We start from the raw sequence: 21,245 nt of genomic DNA, 5'->3' as shown, positions 1-21,245 counted from the left end.
AGAAGACTTATTTATAACAGCCAAAAACTATACACAACCAAAATGTTCTACAATAAGTGAATGGTTAAACAAACTGTGGTACAATCATACCATGGAATATTATTCGCTAAATAACAGGGGATGAATTAATTGACATATGAAACAACTAAATTAATCTCAAAGACATTACAATGAGTAGAAAAGCCAGATTCAAAGGAACACATACTGTATTGTTCTCATTCACATTCTGGAAATCATATAGTCAAAATGATAAAGTTATACAGATGAAAAATAGATCAGTAATTGCCAGGTATTAGGGATAATGGGGGGAGGGGAGGGAAGGTGATGGGTGTGACTATAAAAGGTTAGTGGTTAACAGGTATTGTGGTTACATTAATGTATGTGTGTGATAAAATGGCAGAGAACTATACACACAATTTCTATCAATGTCGGTTTCCCAGTTTTGACATTATACTACAGTTATAGAAGATAACCAATGGGGGGAACTGAGAGAAGAGAGCATGGGACCTTTCTGTACTATCTTTGCAATTTCCTATGAATCTATAATTATTTCAAAATAAAAATTTAAATAAACTGTTAATTCAACAAATGGTGCTGGGGAAACTAGATAGCAAGTTGGACCCTTACCCAATACCATGTACAAAAATTAACTTGAAATGGATCAATGACTTAAGTATAAAACCTAAAACTAAAAGTCTTCCAAGAAAATATAGGGCAAAAGCCTCACTGAATTTGGCAGTGTCTGGAACCATTATTTCTGCAGATTAAAAAAAAGTACTTGTTCCTGTCGTGGTCCAGCAGAAAAGAATCTGACTAGCCTATATGCAGAAAAGAATCTGACTAGCATCCATGAGGATGCAGGTTTGATCCCTGGCCTCGCTCAGTGGGTAAAGGCGTTGCCGTGAGCTGTGGTGTAAGCTGCAGACACAGCTAGGATCTGGGGTTGGCATGGCTGTGGTGTAGGCCAGCAGCTGTAGCTCTGATTCGACCCCTAGCTTGGGAACATCCATATGCCGTGGATGCAGCCCTAAAAGACAAAAAACAAACAAACAAAAAGTACACAGCAATAGGGTTTTGGTTATTTGATCTTGCTTTTTTTCCTAACTCATATAAGGTACAGAGAAAAAAAGTGAAATATTACATTTTCCCTCTACCCTGCCTTCCCCCTTCTGTCTATTCAAATTTTAACCTTTACAATCAATTTCTTTATAGCTCATTTTTTTCCATTCATGATGTGGGCTTTTTCATTATAGTAATTATAACACACATTTATTGATTTAGATTAAAACTCATATAATTAGAGAATGTATAAAAGTATTAGCATTGAAAAAGTCTTATATTTATTTAATGTAAAATATAACATGGATTGAAAGTTTATAACAAAGAAATAAATACTGAAACACTTCCAAATAGATTATCACATTTTCGGAGGTAAAGACTTCACAGAAGAATGGTAATATTTATTTTGAAGAAATTACCCTTTTCAGATTTCTCCCTCTAAAACACCATTTAGTAAGACCACCACACCCTACTCAACATGGCTCAAGTGTAGCCCTCAGAGGACACTGCACAATCTCAGCAGTAAAGCAGATAGACTTGAGGGCAGATTAGCAATTAGGCCATGAAAAACAGGCAGCATAAAATAGCTACTGCTAATCTGCATGAGATGCATTTACTCAATTAAGCAGATGGAAATGTTATTATGAACTCAGTATTCCAATGATGGTCTTTAAAATTAAGAAGGATGGGGGCAAATGAAATGCACACTAGGGGATTTGGGGCCTTTATGTATTAATTTTAAAGTATACAATGTAGGACACTGTAATGAAGTTAACACAATTAATTAAAAGATTCTTTGCATGTAAACATTAGAGACTACATTTAAATATATATGGCAATTTCTAATATTAGTAACAGTTAGGTGACTGTTCTTTAACATTTTTTTTTAATAATTTTTATTTTCCCACTGTACAGCAAGGGGGTCAGTCAGGTTATCCTTACATGTATACATTACAATTATATTTTTCCCCCAGCCTTTCTTCTGTTGCAACATGAGTATCTAGACAAAGTTCTCAATGCTATTCAGCAGGATCTCCTTGTAAATCTATTCTAAGTTGTGTCTGAGAAGCCCAAGCTCCTGATCCCTCCCACTCCCTCCCCCTCCCATCAGGCAGCCACAAGTCTCTTCTCCAAGTCCATGATTTTCTTTTCTGAGGAGATGTTCATTTGTGTTGGATATTAGATTCCAGTTATAAGTGATATCATACGGTATTTGTCTTTGTCTTTCTGGCTCATTTCACTCAGGATGAGATTCTCTAGCTCCATCCATGTTGCTGCAAATGGCATTATGTCATTCTTTGTTATGGCGGAGTAGTATTCCATTGTGTATATATACCACCTCTTCCGAATCCAATCCTCTGTCGATGGACATTTGGGTTGTTTCCATGTCTTGGCTATTGTGAATAGTGCTGCAATGAACATGCGGGTGCACGTGTCTCTTTTAAGTAGAGTTTTGTCCGGATAGATGCCCAAGAGTGGGATTGCGGGGTCATGTGGAAGTTCTATGTATAGATTTCTAAGGTATCTCCAAATTGTTCTCCATAGTGGCTGTACCAGTTTACATTCCCACCAACAGTGCAGCAGGGTTCCCTTTTCTCCACAGCCCCTCCAGCACTTGTTATTTGTGGATTTATTAATGATGGCCATCCTGACTGGTGTGAGGTGGTATCTCATGGTGGTTTTGATTTGCATTTCTCTTATAATCAGTGATGTTGAGCATTTTTTCATGTGTTTGTTGGCCATCTGTATATCTTCTTTGGAGAAATGTCTATTCAGGTCTTTTGCCCATTTTTCCATTGATTGATTGGCTTTTTTGCTGTTGGGTTGTATAAGTTGTTTATATATTCTAGAGATTAAGCCCTTGTCAGTTGCATCATTTGAAACTATTTTCTCCCATTCTGGAAGTTGTCTTTTTGTTTTCTTTTTGTTTTCCTTTGCTGTGCAAAAGCTTTTCAGTTTGATGAGGTCCCATGGGTTTATTTTTGCTCTAATTTCTATTGCTTTGGGAGACTGACCTGAGAAAATATTCATGATATTGATGTCAGAGAGTGTTTTGCCTATGTTTTCTTCTAGGAGTTTGATGGTGTCTCTTTAACATTCTTAATGTCACTACCACCACCTTTTCTAAATACAGCACTGATATCTAAATATGAGTAACAGAAGTCTTAATACTCTGAGCCTAATATGAATATTATTTTTAATGTTTTCTGGTACTGAGTATCAAGAACAATAAGCTAGTGATGAATTTTCAAATTTTTTAAAAGACTATTACACATTTTTTTGCTGGCACATAGTTTTCAGATATTTACCGATTTTAAAATTTGTGTTTATTAGCAATACCTAGTAATATTATAAATATTACATAGTATTTTTAAATAGTAATAACAAAATAAGAGAGAGAATTATTAAATCTGAAAAATTGCTATGGAATTCTTCGGCAGAGCAAATCTTTGAATATTTTTGGAAAAACAGTCATGAAAGCATCACTGTGAAAAGCAATGAAGTTAGTGTACGCAAACTGCCTTCACAGGTAAATTGTGGCTTAGTTTGATTTTTCTCTTTTCTTGTAAATGTGATTTGTTTCCCCTCCTTTTGACTAGTCTTAAAAGGCTTAGAAAATTTTTATGTAATAATTTTACTTAAAAGTAAAAATTATATAAAAATTACACTTAGTTTCATTTATTCATTGATTTATTCAAATTAAAACTATTTCAACAACTGCTATAACTTTAACTTTGTTTCAATCTTAGGTTTACTGTAATAATAATAAACATTTGCCCACCCTTACTCTTCAACACATATATCAGTCAACTTTAGTATGTAATCCTCTAACATAGTTAACAATTACATAGTTTATGTGAATATTACTTGTATTTTTAATTGTTAACTTTTTTTTTGCTTTTTAGGGCCGCACCCATAGAATATGGAGGTTCCCAGGCTAGGGGTCCCATCAGAGCTGTAGCCACCAGCCTATGCCACAGCCACAGCTAACCCCAGATCCTAGCCATGTCTGCGACCTACACCATAGCTCATGGCAATGCCGGATCTTTAACCCACTGAGCGAGGCCAAGGATGGAACCTGCAACCTCATGGTTCCTAGTCAGATTCGTTTCTGCAGTGCCAAAACAGGAACTCCTAATTGTTGAAACTTTTTGAATTAAATTATGTGCTCTTTGAAACAGCATCCTGTACAAAGATAGGTGCTCATATGTCACTCTTTATTCATGGAATTACATTGTCATATATTTATTCATTCATCCATTTATTAAACACTTACTCTGTGCGAGGACACTATATTCAATGCTTCAGTCACAAAGACGAAAAGGAAACAGTCCCTGTACTAAAGCTGCCCAGACACCCGAAGGTTGTAGAAGGCAAAAAATGGCCCCCAAACATGACTATGTTCTGATCCCCAGAACCTGGGAATATATTACCTTACCTTGCAAAAGGGACTCTGCAGATGTGATTAAGGCTGAGCACCTTGGGATAGGAGATTATCCTGAGTTATCCAAGTTAGCCCAATCTAATCACAAGTTCTTAAAAGCAGAGAAACTTTCCTAGTCACAGAGATGCGACTACAGAAGAGTCAGAGAGATGAAACATCCTGGTTCTGAAGAAACAGAAAGGGGGTCATGATCCAAGGAAGTGGGAGGCCTCGAGAAGCTGGAAAAGGAACGCAGCCCTGCTTGATAACCCTGATTTTAACCCAGTGAGACTCATGTCAGACTTCCGATCCACACATCTCTAAGATAATAAATCTGTGTTTAGGGGCCTAAAAAACAATCCTCAAAGTCACATTTAGGTCATGGCAATGTACTCTCTTTCAGTCTGGAGAGAGCTATAACTCCTCTCTTCTCAAACCATGGTCTGGTGTCAGGGTAAAGGCAGAAAGCTGGACTTTCAGTATATGAGGGAGAAAAGAGCCATCATCGTTTTTCTGTATGTTGAAAGTGTGAGCTGAATGTGTTACTAATACCACAGTTCTTTTTCCAGTTTCATTTGGCTAAATTACTTATGGGCTGCAGGAATAGCTTTTACTGTACACCTTCAAAAGCACACAAGTTGTTTTGTAAACTACACACACTGTGGATTTATATATGTTTCTAGGTGTGAACTGACCGGGTATTAATGGTGTTTGTACTGTCCTCTGTGCCTAGATTGGTACCATGCACACCATTCATTCCTCTAGGAATCCAGGTAGGTAGAGGGGAATTAAGTTTGAACCAAAAACACTCAAATTTGAATTTTTAAAAGAAGAGACTTCACCTCCATGAATTTAATCAACAATTACCTATTGAGTACCTACTGTGTGCCAGGGACTCTTTAAGGTCCTTGGACAGACATAACAGTGAACAAAACAAAGTCCTTCCCCTCATGAAGCTTACATTCCATTTAGGGGACTAGAGAACAAACAAAATAAACATATAAATTAATGCTAAGAAGTGCTGAATGCTCTGATAAAAATAAACCAATGTAAAAGTATAGTATGTATATATATATATATATATATATATATATATATATATATATATATATGGGGGGGAGATGTAGATACAGAAAACTAGACAAGACCAGGGCTGAGGAAATGCCTTCTTTTAATTTTATGTTCAACTTTTCTCCCAATTTTTTTTTTTTTTTTGGCTTTTGTCTTTTTAGGGCTGCATTCCACGGCATATGGAGGTTCCCAGGCTAGGGGTCCAGTCGGAGCTACAGCTGCTGACCTACACCACAGCCACAGCAATGCCAGATCCGAGACGCATCTGTGACCTACACCACAGTTCACGGCAACATGGGATCCTTTTTTTTTATTACTCTAATGAATTTATCACATCTGTAGTTGTATACTGATCATAACAATCCAATTTCACAGGATTTCCATCCCGCAACCCAAGAACATCCCCCCACCCCCCAAACTGTCTCCTCCAGAGACAGTAAGTTTTTCAATGTCATCTATCCAGAGAAAACCCTGACTCATAACATGGGATCCTTAACCACTGAGCGAGGCCAGGGATCGAACTTGCATCTTCATGGATACTGGCTAGATTCATTTCTGCTAAGCCACGATGGGAACTCAGAGCAAGAACTGTCTTTAGAGTTTGAGGGAAGATTTCACCATACTGATACGTTAGCCAAGCATGTTGTATAACAATAATACAAACGAAAACAAAATCATTGAAGTTCTCAGATTTCCCTTTTACTAATGTAACATAGCAAGTTGGTGATCAATTGGGTAGACTCGGCACTAAATATCAATAACAATTGCAGCACTGGAGTATTTAAGGACTTTCTAGATTTTTGATGCCTCCCAGATTAAAGCAACTATATGACCCCATGTTAATTTTATTTCTCCTTCTGACACTGAGCTGCAGTGGTTTGGAAATTATTAATGTAGAATTTCCCATATATAGTACATTAGGTACAAGTAACTCTAGAGAGTAGCAAAAAAAGCACAGAAAATTTAATTACTGCTGAATTTAAGGGAAAATCCAAATTTAAATAATCAGTTTTATGTGATACAGTTAATACAATAAGACAATGTTTAAAACTCACTTTGAAGTGTTTCAAGTTCAGCTCTAGTCAATGCATCTTCCTTTTCCTTCAATTTTGTTTCTTTATACTTAGCATAAAACTGCCCAGCATCCTGAAAAAAGAAGTTACAAATAAATTAACATAAAAGTCAGTATGCTTTGATGGTATTTCCCACATAACTTCAATTTAAAGCAGTGTATTCATTTAACAAGTGGTCTTCCTTTGTGTTTATATGTTCAAATTTTATGATGAACAGAAGAAATTGAATAGGCAGTTCTCTATGATTTTTCTGTCTTTGAGGTCACATTGTTGTGCAGTAGAAAATTGACATAACACTGTAAATCAGCTATAATGGAAAAAATAAAAATCATTATATAAAAAAGAACTAATGAGAGCCATAAATTAAATGAATATAAGTAAGTTTAAGTAAAGTTAATGCTGAATGCTCTGATAAAAATAAACCAATGTAAAAGTATAGTATGTATAAATAAATATACATAAATGAGGTATCTTCCTATTTTCTTCCACTGTATATTTTCTCAATATTATACATGGATAGAGAGCAGAAAAACACATTTGCTGAACTGAACTATTTGGTAGTACAGTAAATTATATTATTGTGACTGACAAAGCACTAACACTATTTTCATATTACTCCAAAACATTTTCAAAATTATTATATGCAAATTTGATTATGAAACCCCTATGACCATGTAGCTACAAGTGAAAGTTGTCACACCACTGAGAGTTGAAGATTGAGGACACATACTGTACACAGATACTTAGGTGTCAAGATATAGTGGTTAAAGTCTCAAGGAGGGGCATATACGATAGATGTGACTTTAGCAGAATGCTGAAAAAAAGACTAGGTTTTCAATAATTACAGATATGGAAAAAACAAGTTGGTGCTCTAGGCATATGAAGATCCCGACAGTGAAAAAAGCAAAACCAGATCATTTTCTACCAGCCCTTGACCCAAACTTCATCTATTCTATAGAAATACTACTTGTAGTATTTCAGGCTACACTGTGTTGCTTCCATGTCTTTCTCTATGCTTTGCCTTCTAGCTAGAATATTTTGCTTCCCTACCATTATTCTGAAGAACTTCTATTCACCCTTGAAAACCCTATTTTGCTAGTCTTTTTGACCCTGACTAGAAGAATAATCTCTCCTGTATACTGCTTCTGTATTTAAACTCACTTTTATGATTGCCTGTACAATGCTGTATTCCCTCCCAGAACATGAGAAATTTGAGATGGGAGTACTTGTATGTTCAGGGCACTATATGTAGAATTAGGCAGGCACTTGATAAGTGTTCACTGAGCTGAATTAGATTGAAATATATGAGAAACCTTATTTAAAGAAAGAAATGAAAGGGCTTGATGACTGTCCAGTGTGGAATAAGAAAAAGAAAGATCAAGGATAACTCTAGGGTGTAATTTCCTGGTGGTGCAGCAGGTTAAGGATATGGCATTGTCAATGCAGCAGCTTGGGTTGCTATGGTGGCGCAGGTTTGATCTCTGGCCCAGGAACATCCATGTGTTGCAGGTGCTGCCAAAATGGGGAAAAAAAAAAAGATAACTCTAGGTTAACATTCCCAGGTTGCACAATTCCTAGAGCAGATAAATCATGGACCCATCTGAGAGGGTTTTATTTCTGCAGGAAATGAACAAAATCAATCCTTTGCTCTATCTCAATTCAGATGTAAATACATGAACACTTAAACCTAGAATGGGATAGATTATCATCTTTCACCTGGGATCTATGTCTCCTGGGGTTATATCAGAAATCTTCCACTAGATAATTAATTAGGGAAATAACAGGGCATTTCTAAAATCACTGAATCAATATAATAAAAATGTATCTCTTATTCTTTCCATTCCCACTTCTAGGTTCCTTATCTCATTTCTTCTAGAAGAATTCCTACAAGCCCTGGGCCAGCTAAATAATGGTATAATTTGAAGGGCATAGAGGTCACGCACCTGACTTACTCATCCTTTTATGCCCACATATACTTTAAATTTCAACGAGATTTTGGGTTAAAAATTTATGGCCATATGATATCACTTATATCTGGAATCTAATATATGGCACAAATGAACCTTTCCACAGAAAAGAAAATCATGGACTTGGAGAACAGACTTGTGGGTTGCCAAAGGGGAGGAAGTGGGATGGATGGGGTGCTTGGAGTTAACAGATGCAGACTATTGCCTTTGGAATGGATTAGCAATGAGATCCTGCTGCATAGCACTGGGAACTATGTCTGGTCACTTACGATGGAGCATGATAATGTGAGAAAAAAGAATGTATACATGTATGTGTAACTGGGTCACCCTGCTGTACAGGAGAAAATTGACAGAACACGGTAAACCAGCTATGATGGAAAAAAATTAAAATCACACAAAAAAAATTTATGGCCCCTTTTAACATTCCCTGTACCCCCCAAAACTCAACCGTGGAGCAGTCTTACTGTATATTAAACTATATCAGCCATTCATTCCTTGGTATGAATGGGCTTATTAGCTTCTTTCCAGAGAGTAATTTGTAATAGCAGGGAAAAGGTCACAAAGGCACTGGCTGCTTTAAGGAAATAGGAAAGGTTGTACCACGTAAGGAAAGAAGAGCACAGTTAAGTTACTTACAAGGTGTGAAGGAAGGTGAGTTGAATTCTTACACCACAGTATAGTAGGGTGAGATAGAAAATAGTGATGAGAAGAAGAGAGCAGATTTTAGAGTCAGGCTGCCTGGATTAAAATTTCAGCTTTCATCTCACTAGCTATGTGACTCTTAGCATTACATCACTTTCCTATGGGTTAATTTTCTCATCCATTAAATGGGGATAATAAGAATACCTAACTCACAGAGCTGTTGGAAAGATGAAACATATGTGTATATAAGTGTTAATATATAGGAAACACTTAGAATAACATCTTGCACATGGTTAGGCCTTATATGTGTTACCTATTTTTATTATTACTTTGTCATTTTGCCAAGAATCTTATTTACCCTCACGCAAAGTCAGGGTGAGTTCTTCTTCATACTTAACCAAAACTCCACCTGCAGAATCTTTTATCATCTTGGTCATGTGACTTTTCTTCCCATGAACCCTCTTCACCTCAGTGCAAAAACCTTTTGCTGGAGCTCTCTTTCTAGTAGTTCTAACAAATCTGAACATTTCTCTGTTAATGTTTCTTCCTTCTGCTACAGCACAGAATTCCATCAAAAACTCCTTTTTAAAATAGCCGTTAGATTCAAAACCACACCTATCTGAGGACTGCAATGCATTCAATCGCCTTAACCTACTTCATCTAATTCCAAGAATTTTAACACATTCCCTAGTCTCACTCGCAATGTGTTCTAGGCAAAGAATCCTATCTTCCCTTTGCTCCATTTCTAAGCCTTTATTTAAATGTTCCTCATGACTTTTCTTTCCTACATCTTACTTGTACTTTCAAATTATAATTACAATATGCCTACTCTAGGAAGCATTTCTTCTTTAATAAAGCTATGATCTCAAATAACTCTACTATACTCAACAAACTCTATATTGTTCCAATCATCCTTCTGAATAGCTTGCTGTCCCACCCTTTAAGATGCCCTGATGAACTGGAAGACCTTAAAAGAAAAGTGATCAATGCGAGGGGTCTTCAAACTATATATGTGTGTGTATATATATGTATACATATGTGTATATATGTATATATATATGAAAAAATATATATAGTTTCAACTGAAGTACAGTTGATTTACAATACTGTGTTAGTTTCAGGTGTAAAATGAAGCAGTTTTATACATATATTTTTTCAGACTACTTTCCATTATAGATTATTGTACGATATTGAATATAGATGCCTGTGCTACACAGTAAATTCCTGTTGTTTATCTATTCTATGTATAGTAGTTTGTATCTGTTAATCTCATACTTCTAGTTTCTCCCTCCTCCCTTCCCTTTCCCTTTGGTAACCATAAGTTTGTCTTCTAAGTTTGTGAGTCTGGTCTTGAAACTGTATTTAAAAGGGAGTGGAGATGAGAAGATTTGGGATTAAGTTTTGAGTTTGGATAAATAAAAAAAAGGGTTTTCTAACCATTAAACTCACCAAAAATGAAACAGACTGGCTTTGGAGGTAACATTCAAGAAAGACCAGGCCAGTGGTAGGAATGGGGAATTAAGGGAGTGGGTATCATGTATTCAAAAGAGGTTGAAATAAGAGCAGTTGTTTAAAACCTTTTTTCCCTCCCATTCTTCATGAGAAGATAATTTATGCGAATACCATTGTTAAGTAGGGAAAATAAACACAAAGTCTCATTTTGAGTCCAGGATAAATCCTAGTTTACCTACACTGGAAATGATAGATCTCTTGTGATATAAACTTCTCATTTCTCTTTGGAGACTCTGCCTGGCACATAATAGATGCTTACTAAGTATTCAATAAGCAAATAAATACTTACTTTCAATCAGAGCTTTGGACTGCCTAGGTTTAGCTCCCTAACACTCTATTAAAACTACAGAGTTTACATTGTTCCAAACAGAGAGATTCTTATCCTTGACGAGTTTATAATCCTCATGGACAGAACATGAAAAAAAAGCTTTTCCTTTAGAATCAACTCTCTTTAATATTTAACAAAATTTCTTGGAAGGCTCAAAGCTTGTCTGCATAGACATCAAGCAGAGGAGTGGTTTTATATTATAGGACGATGACTTACTTAAAGAATTTATATGTTATGGATGGTTTTTTGCATGTAATTGTAGAGCATGGGGTCCTGCATGAGCAGGTGTTAAATAGTGGTATTTATTTATACTTATTTACTAAACCACTACCACGTGTGTTGTACTTTGATAGGCTATATTAGAATCATATGCTAAGGAGTTCCCGTGGTGGCGCAGTGGTTAACGAATCCGACTAGGAACCATGAGGTTGCGGGTTCGGTCCCTGCCCTTGCTCAGTGGGTTAACGATCCGGCGTTGCCGTGAGCTGTGGTGTAGGTTGCAGACTCAGCTCGGATCCCGAGTTGCTGTGGCTCTGGCGTAGGCCAGTGGCTACAGCTCCGATTCGACCCCTAGCCTGGGAACCTCCATATGCCGTGGGAGCAGCCCAAGAAATAGCAAAAAGACAAAAAAAAAAAAAAGAATCATATGCTAAGACAAACAGTTGCCCTTAAAGCATATGTAAAAATAAATATGAATAATAACCAAAATAAGGAATATAAACTACATGAGAACAGGGATTTTTGTCTTAAAAAATTTTTTTTTTTTTTGGTATTTCCAGGGCCCAAAAGAGAACCTAGCAAATAGTAATCACTCAACAAATATTTGTTGAATGAATTACTGGAAGAGAGAGTGGTGTTCATCCAACATTCTATCTGCTTCCCCACATTTCTTTATCATCTTGAGATTAGGTAGGGTCATGGTACTAGTTCTGGATGAGCTGCAGTTAGAAATACCATGTCATTTCAAATCAAATACAGAAAAGCTCATGCCATCCTCCAGCTTTCTACTCTTGCCATAGTGGGCAAGAAGGCCACATGTTCCAGATGGGTATAGCTAGAAGATGATGAAGATGTCATTATTCTGAGTCCCTAAATGGCTAGTTAGAGCAGAATGCCCTCTTTCCCACCAACCAGCAAGGGGTAAGTGGCATATATTGGAAAAAAATGTCAAGTCACCGGAATTTCAGGGTGATGTGTACCTTACCATACTCTACCCTGGTTAAAACAAATCGTTAAGTGCTATGAAGTCAATACAGAGCGTATATAAACGGGAAATTTTCAGTTGGCCTGATTAGGAAAGGTTTCATAATGATGATAACAATTTAGCTAAGCCTTCAGGATGTGGTATTCCCAAGGTTACTGAGCTCTGAGATACAAGGTATCCCTTATTATAAACTTTTCTTCTTAACATTACTGACATAGTTTATTCAAGTGATAAAACAATGTGCTTGTCTTGTTTTGCTTTACTTTCACTGCTCCATATAAATTTTGAAATATTAAGCAATCCAAAAACTCTTAGGAAAGATGTGAGTTGATTTAGGGTGGTATGAAGGAAAAGAGTGCCACCTGCCTTAATGGGGACAAGGAACTCTGAGGAGAGGCAGCAGCAAGAGAGATGGAAGATGCGCCCTTTCTCTTTGACTGCCCAACAGCACAAGTTTCTTCTTTGAAGTTTACATACAACCATGGTAGATCATCATGAGCATGTCTCCGAAAATCTGCCCACAAATTTAATTGCTCTATATCAAATTTTGTTTCCCAATTGGCTTATACTATAATCTTAGAATTACATATAATATATAAAATTACAATGAGGAATATAGGAAAACGTCTAAATTTCATACTTTGAATAAAAGACAATTTTTGGGGTACAGAACTGTGATAATACTAATTTTATAAGAAGTAATACAAGTAAGACAGAAAACAACTCGCTTTGCTTTCCTCTGCTTGAGTCAGCAGTATTCAACAAGATGGAAGGCCTAAATCTGGGCTAAGAAACAAAGAAACCATGGAAGTCATCTCTTTCCACCCCAACTCAATGTAAGAATCCTATAGCTTTTATAATATTACACTCTGACTCAATACTCTTATAGAGAATTTAAGATCAGACAGCTTATTCGCTACCTATAACACTAGTTTATTCACTCACCATAACACTAGTTATCTCTTTATCTAGCTGTTGAAAAAAAATCTATTCTTTCTTAGCTTTTGTATTTTTTATATTTCAAATTTATTTTCATTTGCTTTAAGTTTCATTTCTACCATTAACCAGTCTGTCACTTTGGGCAAATTGCCTCACCAACCTAAGTCTTAAGTATTTTTCATCAATAAAATATGGAATTGATGAGACTACATGTCTTTAATATCCTACCTAACATTTTGTGGTTTTTGAATCTTTTCTAAAAAACTCTATATTCTGCCTTTGGACCTTCAAATGATTGCATCTTATGTTCTCTTTTCAGAGGAGTGAAGGAATGGAACCTTTGTTGTATTGTGAGGTCTTTCCAATTTTCCTTTATCACTTGTCCTTCGGCAGCAATAGAGTTTCAGCCTTATAAAAATTCAGACGAGTTTTTCATCCTTTTTCATTTATATACATATTTCCTATGTAAAATATATTTGCCTGCAAAAAATTTCAAAAAGTTATGAGAGTACTAAAAGTAAGCTTCCTCATTCCTTGGAAAATCTTTGTTTAACTCTGAGTAGAAGCACAGGCAATTCAGCTTGCTACAAATGCCTCCTAACCTTTTAGAAGCTTTTCCCCCCTGCTAATTAGCTGTGAATGCTTTGTTTATTTGGTTTCTGATGGAGTCGCAGCAAGCAGAAGCAAAGGGACTAGAAATGAAGGGCCCAGGCCTTAGACAGGGTGACCTCCAGGCTTGTCCACAGTTGTAGTTTCCATGGAAGAAGCTTCTTGGGAGGGAGGGTGCCTGCATTTATAAAAAGTTGTATAAAATATAGTATTCCATTTACTCTCTTAAATAACTTTTATTTTAATTTTATAAGGTAAAAGCCATAGCACTACAAAGATTTTTCTATTTTCTCAGCCACTGTTCCTTGACAACCTATAAATCCTAATGAGAGTGAACATATGCATGCTGGAAACGTCCTACAATAATTTCTAGTCTAACTGTGTTCATATAAGATCAGCTCGGTAGTGAGCAAAGATGGGACTGGGACTTAACAATGGGGAAATTAACAACTTTTAGGCAATGCACTTCTAAAGGAGTTTCCTATTTTTCAAAATGTGCTACCAAGGAATGTGACATTGGTAGAGAGAAACTAAAATGGTGAATTCCCAGAAAGTCAAACTATCGAGCAAATAAATTCTGAATAGTTAAAATTCGTCTCATCTTAGAAAATGCAGAAAACTCTGAACTATGATTCAGATTGGTAATCACTTGGGATATCTGGCACTTACTGATTTCGTATGAGAAATTGATGGTATTAACAATCTAAGTTATTATGGGCCCAAATATATGAAGCTCCAATACAAACAGGCAGTGACAAAAATAAAGTTATAAGAGTTAGACCCAAAATATGTACATAGCATTGATTATATTTCATCTGTTGTTTGCTATTTTCATGGCTATGAATACATTTCAGAAAGTACACACACACACACCCAGAAGGAGAGAGAGTGGCAATTTTAAAAGATCCAAGAAGAGCATTTTGGAGGTTAGAAATATTTCTTGGAGCTATGGACTGAATACTGTCAACACTGAAGAGCTATTGATACAACAAGGACAAAATTTGGATACAAGTTCTGCTAGCGTGAAGGCCATTTGCTGGAAGTCTCCAAATTTCCCCCTTTTAGCTTGGACCCTCCATCTTATCTAAGAGCAAGACACAGAATATTTTCAGCTTAGTTTCAATGAACTTTTTTTTTTTTTTTTTTTTTTGCTTTTGAGGGCCACACCTATGGCATATGAAAGTTCCTGGGCTAGGGGTTGAATCAGAGCCACAACCACTGGCTACAACACCACAGCCACAACGCCACCAGATCTGAGCCATGTCTGCAACCTATACCACAGCTCATGGGACTACTAGATCCTTTAACCCACTGGGTGGGGGCCAGGGATTGAACCGTATTCTCATGGATACTAGTTGGGTTTGCTACCACTGAGCCACAACAGGAAGTCCTTAACAAACTTCTCATGAATTCAAAGGATCAACACACAGATGTAAAACTCCCTCAGCTGATACCTATTTAACTAATTGTATATTATATGAACTGGCTATATTAGCTCTTGAATCTATTTATGTCAGTGATACCTGTAATTATATGATTCAACTTTTTTTTTTTTGTCTTTTTTGCTATTTCTTGGGCCGCTGCCGAGGCATATGCAGGTTCCCAGGCTAGGGGTCAAATCGGAGCTGTAGCTGCCAGCCTATGCCAGAGCCACAGCAACGCTGGATCCAAGTTGCATCTGCAACCTACATCACAGCTCACAGCAACACTGGATCCTTAACCCACTGAGCAAGGGCAGGGACCGAACCTGCAACCTCATGGTTCCTAGTTGGATTCGTTAACCACTGTACCACGATGGGAACTCCTGATTCAACTTTTAAATATTACAGAAAAAAGGTGAAAAGTGAGTAGAAAATGAGAGTTGTTTCTGTGAAAACAAAGTAGATGCTCTGGAAATCTCAATGAAAGAGTTGCTAAAAATGCTATTAACTAGATGTAAACAAGTCAACGGTGGATGACTGAGTGAGGGATACCATAGAAATCTTTAAGGCTTATACAATTACACTCCTTCACAAGAGCATGGTTTCATTCTTCTTTAAAGAAATCAACTGGAAATTTGCCCTTAAAGAAAGGAAGATGCTAGGTATGCTTTATGCATGAAAAAGGGCTCCTACTTAAAAATAAAACAATGGTCCTGTATCACAAGAGTGGCGAATAAATGTAAAGCCCTTGCTTAAAATGTTTAAGGTCATGTGTATTATTTTTCATATTAAGGGCTTTAGTAGGATCTTTTATCACCACTGCACCAGTTACCAAACCTGACTGTTTCCAGTAAAAAAGGCGGCTTCTAAATTTCATAAATACCGTATTTAAGAAGATCTCATAGAAGTGTCACAAAAATTGCAGTGTTATAGATAAGGCATATGTATCCACATTACACAATTTTATGAATGATAAATTAATACAAAGGTCAAAGCAGATTGGAAAAAAAAGCAGACAAAATCTAATTCTAATAGCAACTATTCAACATTGCTTTGCTGATGCTTGTGAAACCATCAGCTGTATGTTCTACCTAAAATACTGTTACTACTATTATAATTTGTATCATAGTCTAGTATATTACATTCTTTTGTTAGTAAACATGAGAAAAACCTTAAAATTCAAACTGATTCAATAGTTTGAGAAAGTTTCTGAAGTGGCTAAAAACTTTCATAAAATCCCTTTTTTTAAAAAGTTTTCTAGGAGTTCCCATTGTGGCTCAGAGGTAACAAACCTGACTTAGTACCCATGAGGATGTGGGTTCGACCCCTGGACTTCGTTAGTGGCTTAAGGATCTGGTGTTGCCGTGAGCTGTGGTGTTGGTTGCAGACATGGCCTGGATCCCACGTTGCTGTGGGTGGTGCAGGTCAGCAGCTGTAGCTCTCATTAGACCCTTAGCCCGGGAACGTGCATATGCTGCAGGTGTGGCCCTAAAAGGCCAAAAAAAAAAAAAGTTTTCTATAAATTTGTGACAAGGCAAAATACTTAAAATAACAACTTGCAAAGCTAAGCCATCATAATATATTGATTCTATTTTTTCACATTACTGTGCTTGCTAACCAACAAATGTGTTAATTTTACCAAATAAACTTTGTTTCAAATGACGTAGATTAAAATGACAAAGAAGTGTTTCGGAGTGACATTTTATGTGATATTTTACTTATACTGCCTCATGACTACACTTTTAAATTCATCTACATTCTGGTTTGCCTATTGCACAGATTTTAAAGCTAGCAAAAAATAACCATTCCTAAAAAAAGAAAATATGTCCTTAAATATTTTTCTGTTACATCTTCTCAGAAATATACCATTATGATAGATGTACTTTCCCCTATTTCTTATTAAGTCTTACATACATAGTACACAAGGATTGAGGGTTTTTATTCAAATAAACAATATGCTAAACAACTTAAAAAACAAAAAACAAAATCTTTTAAATTATCAAAATACTTCAATTGTCTCTATTAACTGTAAACAAAATATGTGGTTTTGTAAGCAGTTAACTATTAAACTATTTTGATTAAAAAACAAAACAAAACAAAACTGGTCAACAAATTTCTCAAAGGCCAGAAACACACTAGTGATTTTTAGTTCATTTCCCCTTCAAATATAAAATTTTCATTATTAGAGGAAAAAGAATAAAATACAAAAGTTGGAGTCACTCATTTCCTCAAACGATTAGGAAAAACAGCTCTGTTACATGAAAAAAGTGGGTAGAACTGAATAGAAATTATCTCTCTCGCTCTGTTTTCTGAAATGAAACATTTCCTCCTCCAAATTACAACCTCGAAGAACCTTAAAATTTGTACACCAAAACTATTACATATTCTTTCAAATGTTATGTTTATGTTCCAGGAATTTTCTAGCCAGATACAATAATTAAAATTAGCAAAGCAATAATTTCCTAAAATATGTCATGGTATCTAAATATAGAAAATAAGAGAAACTGCCATATAAATATGATAGGTACTCACTTTCTATTGTTGGATCAAGAGAGACTAGCAACAGAAACTTTGATTACCAGTGTAAGACAAAATATCCTCACTCCTCTTAAAGTTGCAAGTAAAATGGAAAGCTCTATTTTTGCTTAATTAGACAAATGTTTATGTAAAGTGTTTTTTTCATACTATGTACTTAAATGCTATTAAAATAATGGTAACAAGCTATATGAGTCCTGTTCTTTTCTAATAGATACTCCTTAAATGATAACAGTGGATTAAATTTTTATTGTTTTTATAGCTGCCCTAAAGATAACATTGTCTTTTCCTTTTTATAGTGTCTTGGAATTCTAAGGTGTTCTAAAAGTAATGTAAGAGGTAGTTACAGGAATAGATACCTAAAAAATATTGCCACTACCCTAAATTAGGTTTACACTTATAAAAATATTATTCACTTCCATCGGCATTATGAAGCATCCATATTCAGCATTCATTCAGACAGCAATTATTTCATGAATAATTAAAATGAAAGCATCTAACATTATACAAAAGAGGTACATTTTACCTGGATTAGATGAGGCAATGCTTTTAGTGTAAGGCAAAACCAAATTCCCAGCTTGCATGGAAGCAAATCATGCCACTGTGGTTTCAACAGTAATCTAAAGGGAAAACAAAAAGCAAAAATAAAGAAGCAAAGCACAGAAAGAAAGTTGAGAGACAAAAATCTTTTCATAATGATCATGAATTCTCTTTTGAATGGCTATTTCAACAAAAAAATCAAGTTTTAAAAAGGAAATATTTATGGCAGTCATCACTTAATCTAATGTATTCTATCATGAAATATATTAGTACAACAAATGCAATTAAGCATAGTAAGTAAGAGAATCTAGGCTAAGATTTTGGGGAAGGGGACTCATAATTAAGTTATAAACTTAAGCCCTCTTTCTAACCTGGACTTTTCATCAGTTTGGCAAAATGAATTCTCAGACCTTATGATTACTTCAGCTGTAAAAGACTAAACATCATCTGAGTGTTTCCAAGTGCTGACAAGCAGATATGAATACTGTAGCATAAACAAACCAATACATAAAAATTAATGTCATTTGCAGTTCACTGAAGCATTACTCACCGATGTCATCAGAACAGAAGACAGGCAAAATAGTCTCTGATCTCCATCTCACATTGATCCAGCTCCTGCCCTGCTGTGTGAACTATTTAAACCCTTTATTTCTTTCTATGAATCGATAGAAGAAATGGTGGTATCTCTTTGAGTGTGCTGCATATCACTGTCTCTACATATTGTCACTCCTGAGCTAAACACTAAAGTGACAGATTCTTCTAGTAATACTTTTGTTTCTAAAGTTCAGTATAAAAATTTCAAATGACAAGAACTTGGGGATTTAATTATTTAAGTATACATTAATAATTTACAAGGGGGAAAAACCTGTAGGACTTTTGCTTAAGATCAGAATTTGTTTCACAAACTATGGCACACTACTAGTCTTTTATAAACTGAATAGAGATGTAAATATTAGCATGTCTGAAATGGATATACAGATGAAGTATGATGTTAAAGACATGTTAAAACAATTTCAAATTATATTTTTATATGCTCCCACCTTTCATTTTTTTCTGAAGCACCAAGTTTTGACACATCCACAGTCTTGCCGCCTGTCTTTTTTTTCTTTTCTCTCTTTTTTCTACTAAGCAGTTCATCCTTAATGTGGAAAAAATTATGGTTACAGGTTATCATTAACATGTACTCTTCAAATGTTACCCTTCTGTGAAGGGTAAACATTATAGAAGAACATTTATGCAAATGTATGTAAGGTCCAACATGATTAAGTAAAATCATCAATCTCTAACAATAACTGTTGCCATGGTATCCAGTCCTTAAACACACATGAAGTTCAGCACTGTCAGTCATGTGTATCTCCATAGCAATCAAAGTTTTCTAAGAAGAGAAAGCATTCAACTTACTTTTTCTCATTCATCCAACTTTAATAATGTCACTTCAAAAAGAATGAGTAAACAGATGCTAATTCATGAATACTGATAAATATGGTTATCTTTAGCATATAAATAAAAGCCCATAGCAGAATAAACTCGGTAGTAGTATATAACACTAAGAAATGTAATAATTTTTCAACCAACTGATCTCCAAAATTATAAAATTATTCTCAAGTTTTACTTAGTTAAAAGTTTTTAAAGGAATCATTCTTTACATAGGGCTGGTGACAAAAAATTTTCTGAAATCATCTGATATAAAAAATATGTATGTCTAGAAGGTGACAATTAAGAAAACATAGCTCTACCTTCTAATTTTCAGCTAGATATTTGAGCCTTCACAAAATTTTGTAACAAATTCAAATACATTTTTTAAAAGAAGCATATTTTCTTCTTATGGTATGAGTTCTTGACTTAGAAACATAGATATTAATGAGTACAAAAATATTAGAATAAGGATATATACAGAAAAGCTGAATTTTCATCAGTTGAAAGATAAATGTCTGAAATTCCATGTAAAATTAAAGAGGCTAGGTCATTTGATTTATTACCAATACTTACCAATTGTTTTTCCAGGTAGATTGACCATACCACAGCATAATGACCCACTGTGAGAATAATGAACAAAAGTAATGCCAGCTCAGCATTGCTCATTTTTCTCACTCGCCTGTAGTAGTATACAGGCTGTCGCCAATCTGGAAGTCCATTGATCAGAATATCATCATACCTACAGCAGCAAATATAACAGTTTTTCATGGGAGTTTAAAATAAACAAAAAACTATTTGTACCCATACTTAAAAAGAGGAAAGAGAAAAGAATTTCTCCAAATAGATTACATTTATATAGATTATCAGCATTACAGTGGCCTATAAATCAAAATGCTGAATCCAATCACAGACAACCTTGAAAAAGGCACAGGGAGATACACTGTGGATACCGGACCTTGTGTTTTTACAACAACCACAGGGCGTGACTCCTGGAATGACATGGAGACTGAAGGAGCCGGGGTCCACCTCTCCATCACAGGCTGCAGTGGGGCCCCAGCACAGAAGTGAGCAACAAAAGGAAGGATCTCCATGGGAGAAAATCAAGATAAGGGCTCTATCTGCTACCATGACTTATATATTAATTGAATTATATTCAGGATAAATTTTCCAGTCAGTGCTTTTATACCCATCTCTGTACAAGTGTTCAAGGGTGAAATATTAATTTTTTTTATCAAAGCTTCTTAATGATGTAAAAAGCCTATACAATGAGCACCTTTTAGCTTTATGTTGCTAACACTCCTTTAGAGAATAAAAAATCCCCCAAACAGGAGATGTGGAAACAACCAATTTCTCAATAAAACTGTTTATTTGTAAACATTTAAAGCAGCAATTTCCTCACTTTTGGCTTTGCTGTAAGGATAGAACATAACAAACAAAAGCTTCCTTAGTAATGCATTTTAAGTCAGCTTTCTTTAGAATAAAATTTCAACTGAACTTTAAAACTT

General features: G+C 35.5%; 1 protein-coding gene across 1 annotated transcript in view; it reads right to left on the bottom strand.

The window, feature by feature from the left end:
* Nucleotides 1-21,245, bottom strand: part of DNAJC1 (DnaJ heat shock protein family (Hsp40) member C1) — a 198,800-nt gene that overhangs the window by 103,572 nt on the left and 73,983 nt on the right. Inside the window, exons 5-8 of the mRNA XM_047755503.1 lie at nucleotides 20,314-20,479; nucleotides 19,365-19,462; nucleotides 18,311-18,404; nucleotides 6,610-6,700 (exon numbers count right to left, since the gene is read on the bottom strand). Of these exons, the coding sequence (XP_047611459.1) occupies nucleotides 6,610-6,700; nucleotides 18,311-18,404; nucleotides 19,365-19,462; nucleotides 20,314-20,479 (449 nt within the window). The remainder of the gene's footprint in view (nucleotides 1-6,609; nucleotides 6,701-18,310; nucleotides 18,405-19,364; nucleotides 19,463-20,313; nucleotides 20,480-21,245) is intronic.

Source organism: Phacochoerus africanus, chromosome 12 (genome assembly GCF_016906955.1).
Source record: "Phacochoerus africanus isolate WHEZ1 chromosome 12, ROS_Pafr_v1, whole genome shotgun sequence".
NCBI classification, from domain to species: domain Eukaryota; kingdom Metazoa; phylum Chordata; class Mammalia; order Artiodactyla; family Suidae; genus Phacochoerus; species Phacochoerus africanus.
The sequence above is the reverse complement of the archived record's forward strand: the minus strand, read 5'-3'. Positions and strand labels throughout refer to the sequence as shown.